Below are 4,095 nucleotides of genomic sequence, written 5' to 3'. Positions count from 1 at the left end.
CACACGGGCATCGTGTTGAACACGTCCGTGAACGCCTTGAACAGCTTGATGTTATACCGCCGCTTCACATCATCGAAAAACCCGTACATCTTGTTGATGCTAGCGCACTCGTGGTTGCCGCGCAGAAGAAAGAAGTTCTCGGGGTACACAATCTTGTAGCAGAACTGCAGGACGATCGTCTCGACGCTGTGCTTGCCGCGGTCAACGTAGTCGCCGAGGAACAGGTAGTTCGAGTATGGGGGGAAGCCGCACTTCTCGAAAATGCGCAGCAGGTCGTAGTACTGTCCGTGCGTGTCGCCACACACGCGCACAGGCGGGCGGATCTCGAGCAGCATTGGCTGCGACATGAAGATCTCGCGCACCTCAGTGAGCACAGCGCGGATCTCCTCTTCCTTGATGAGGATTTGGCGCTGCATACGGTTACCCTTCACCGTGAGCATCTTCTCGATGAGAGTCTGCACCATCGGCAAAATTGCTGCGTTGCTCATGGTTGCTGCGATGACCTTGTCCGTCTGCGTGCGTGTTTCTCCCTATGGAAAGGTAGTGAGAGAGGCCAGAGGATGAGCAGTGGCAAGGAATGCAAAGATGAGCGTGTGTGTGTAAGTTCCCTTATCGGGAGACGCTGACCTCAAGAAAATGATGAAAACGAAAAAAAGCACAGCCACACACGAACGACACAGCAAATCGCAAGTGCAGAGGGACACTCTCCAGCCGGCTGGTCACAGCAGAGGTTCTGACAAAACGAAAAAAAAAAATAAAACTAAAAATAGAGGAAGAAGATGATGCCAAGAGGAAATAGTACACACACACCAACACACACACACAAATGCAATGCTTGGTTTCCCACAACAGCAACGACAACACACGCACACACACATACAAAAAAAAAAAACACAGAACGAAAAGGGAGAAAGAGCAAACAAGAGATACAACTCGTAAACTGAGGCGGGTCGTCTTCACCTCAAACTCAACGCCACAAAGCAGGAAACGGCCGAAGGAGAGCAAACGGGAAGACAAGGAAAAAGAAAACGAAAGCCGCCCGTTCCGAATGAAGAACCAGAGAAGAAAGGAAGGGAGTGTATGCGGCACACGCACACACAAACGCAAACACACAAGCACACCCCTCCCTCCGCACAAGTAGTCCCGTATAAACCAATCGGACTTCGTTAGCTTCGTGTTTGCCCCCGTGTGGGGCTTTGTGTGTGCGTATGTGTGTGTGTGGGGGGGGGGGGGGGTCGGTCGGTCGGTCAGGGTGTACGTTCTCCCTTCTATGTGGTTTGTTTTCACCGTAAGCCCTCTTTCCACCTTTTTTCAGTTCGTATAGTCTGTTCGTTTTTTTGTAACTTCTTCGTCTCTCGCTATTCGGGTCAACCCCCGTTTACCGGTGATGGGGCGTGTGTATGCTTGAGTGTCGGTGAGTGTGCAGGTGGGTGGCGTATGGGATGGTGGGTGTTGACAGTGCGTGACGGTCGATAAGCCGTGATTATCGTTTTTTGTTTCGTGTGTGTGTGTGTGGAGGAGAGATGGGAGAATAAGAGGAAGTAGAGCATGATGGGAAAGGTATAAGGAAGAGAATGCATGGCCGCATGTAGAGATTCCACGTTTTTGCGTGAGAGAAGTCAAACCAGAGATCAGCGGCACGGCTCTCCTCCTCGATCACCCCCTTTTTTTGCTTGTTTTCGATCTCTCAATGGTGTTTGCACCGGCAGGTAGCAAGTGGCATACTTCACCACTATCGGATGCACATTTTGCAAAGGCGGTGGCAGAAACAACGGCAAGAGTCACCCTCTGCAGGACCAGCTTCACCGCGTTTCAAGCATCGCACACGCACACATGCACGTCAGCTCCTGCGCTTCCTTTTCCCGCATGTGTGTACCTTTCTGTTTGCTCGGGTGTATGTGTAAAGTGACACGATAAAAACGAAAAAGGGACAGTGTTTTCCGCATGGCAAAGGAAAAATAATAAACCGGGTTAGAGGATGGAGGGTGGGTGAGGCGGTGTGGAGAGAGAGATCAAGAGTCGAATCGCTCGCGCCAGAACACACACACACTCACTCACACAAACAAGAAAAAGGCATGCATCGACAAAGACATAAAGAATGATATCGGCCGAAAAGAGGGGGAGGAGATGCGTTTCTCACGGGCCGTCGTCGCGATGAGCTCCACTTTCCTTACGGGTTTCCTTCCCGCTTACTGCACACCCCCCCCCGTCTTTACAGCACACGGCTAACTAGAGAGGTCGATACTAAAGCAGCAATCCTCTCCTCCGCTTTTATTTTCTTGTTTTTCGCTCCACATGTGCGCTAACCATGTTGCAGTCTACCGACTAAACAGCAGAGGACGTGGACGGGCAAGAAAAAGCCGCTTCATGAGGTGGAGAAGAGAGCGCCACGCTGCTCAACGATCTACGCTGTCCAGCACACATGCCGCTTTCCCACCAGAATGCTCACGCCCCTTGCAGACAACAAGCATGAAGCAAACAGAAAAGCGGCGAAAGGGAGGGAGGCGATAATCCAAAATGGCCGCAATGAGAACCAAAACATGCTTCCCGACGCGAGTCCATCCTCCCGGCCATACAACAGGAGTCAAGCCCCACTCCAGCCCTCCCCGGCCCTGCCACAGGCGCACCCCGCGTGGTGCAATGCAGCCAGAGACGCATGCCGTACAGTAATGCGCACTCACACACACACACACACGGAGAGAGAGACTCAAAAGGGGGTTCAGGGGGACAGGGGGGGGTCAAAAAAAAAGCACCAATGAAAGGGAAAAGAGAGAGAGTCTCCCACACACGCAAAAACACACACACAGCCACTCACGCACACAAAGGTGTGCGCTGCTCGAGAGAAACAAGGCAAAGGAGGGCGGAAGACGTACAAGAACGCAAAAAAAAAATATATAGCAGGGCTGTCACCTGAGAAGGGAGAGGTGGGTGAGTGGCAAACAAACGAGAAGAGGCGAAAGAAGACAGATATAAAGCAAAAAAAAGAACATGAGCGGCGAATTCAGAAGATGGAATGGGAGAGTCCACACACAGAGACACATATCAAATCCGTGATGACGAGGGATGGCAGCCATAATCCAGCTAGACGACACCTCAAGCAAATAGGTGAGAGCGACCCACAAAGACAGCACGCACGAACGCACACACGTGCGCGGCAAGCACGAACCAGCTACCAAAGAGCAGAGGTGCATCAAAACAACAAAAAAGCGGCAAACGAGTACGAACAGCACATACATTTCAGACGAGTGGTTTGTGAAACAAGCGACCGTAGCACAAGGAGAGCGCAGCAGCGCTGGCCAGACAGGGGAGAAGGGGGGACACGGAGCAGGGCAGCACATGAGCTGCAGAACACAAGAGGACATCACCATGTACGATTTCGACAGAGAGCTCACACAGCTGAGCACTGCTTTGGGCCAGTTCGGTGAGATTCGTTTATACTCTGTGCTGTGAGCCGTTTGCGTTGATTTCGCTGACGTGGACGAGGCTCAGAGAAAAACAAAAAAAAATTAGAAACCCTCGCAAGAAAAGGTTAGGGAGATGAATCACCGTACAAAACGAGAACCCACCAACAAGTGCGCGGCACATGCGCTGCGTCTGGAGCACTCGATAGAATCAAGTAAACGGCACTGAACTCGGTCTCCGTAGGTGAGATCACATCCCCTGCACGCTCGTCGAATATGTATGCCTTGACACGCATAGGGGTGGACACAAATAGCCACACTCGTCACAAAACTATGCAGAGAGCTGATCGAGTATTCACCAAAACAATAGAATGCAAACCATCGCCACTACTCCCGCCCTGACTAACGGGATGCGGGAATGATGAGGAAGGAGCACTGCAGCTTGTCGTCGATGGTCATCACGGCAGCGTCGTTGTCGAACTCACCGCAGTAGTTCGGCGCAGAGAACACGGTCACAAGCTGACGGCTCGCAAAGAACCCGTAGCCGCGCTCCATCACCTGGTGCGCGCGCACAATCAGGTCCATGTCCACCATGTCCAGGAAGTCGTTCACAATGTCCTCGCCGAACAGGTAGCTCACGCCGCGGTCGCTCTCCAGGAAGCCCTGCACGTCATCCTCCGGGTCCGCCCACAGC

The 4,095-nt window shown here is 52.3% G+C and overlaps 1 protein-coding gene across 1 annotated transcript; it reads right to left on the bottom strand.

Moving 5' to 3' along the window:
• Window positions 1-2: 2 nt before the first annotated feature.
• Window positions 3-488, bottom strand: LDBPK_340850 (serine/threonine-protein phosphatase PP1, putative; the record flags this gene model as incomplete). Its single annotated transcript, XM_003864201.1, has 1 exon — window positions 3-488. A coding segment is annotated over one exon (486 nt), but the record flags the coding sequence as incomplete, so codon positions are not given.
• Between the last annotated feature and the right edge of the window lie 3,607 nt (window positions 489-4,095).

Source organism: Leishmania donovani, chromosome 34, assembly GCF_000227135.1.
Source record: "Leishmania donovani BPK282A1 complete genome, chromosome 34".
NCBI classification, from domain to species: Eukaryota; Euglenozoa; class Kinetoplastea; order Trypanosomatida; family Trypanosomatidae; genus Leishmania; species Leishmania donovani.
This window is presented reverse-complemented; position numbering and strand designations above follow the sequence as displayed.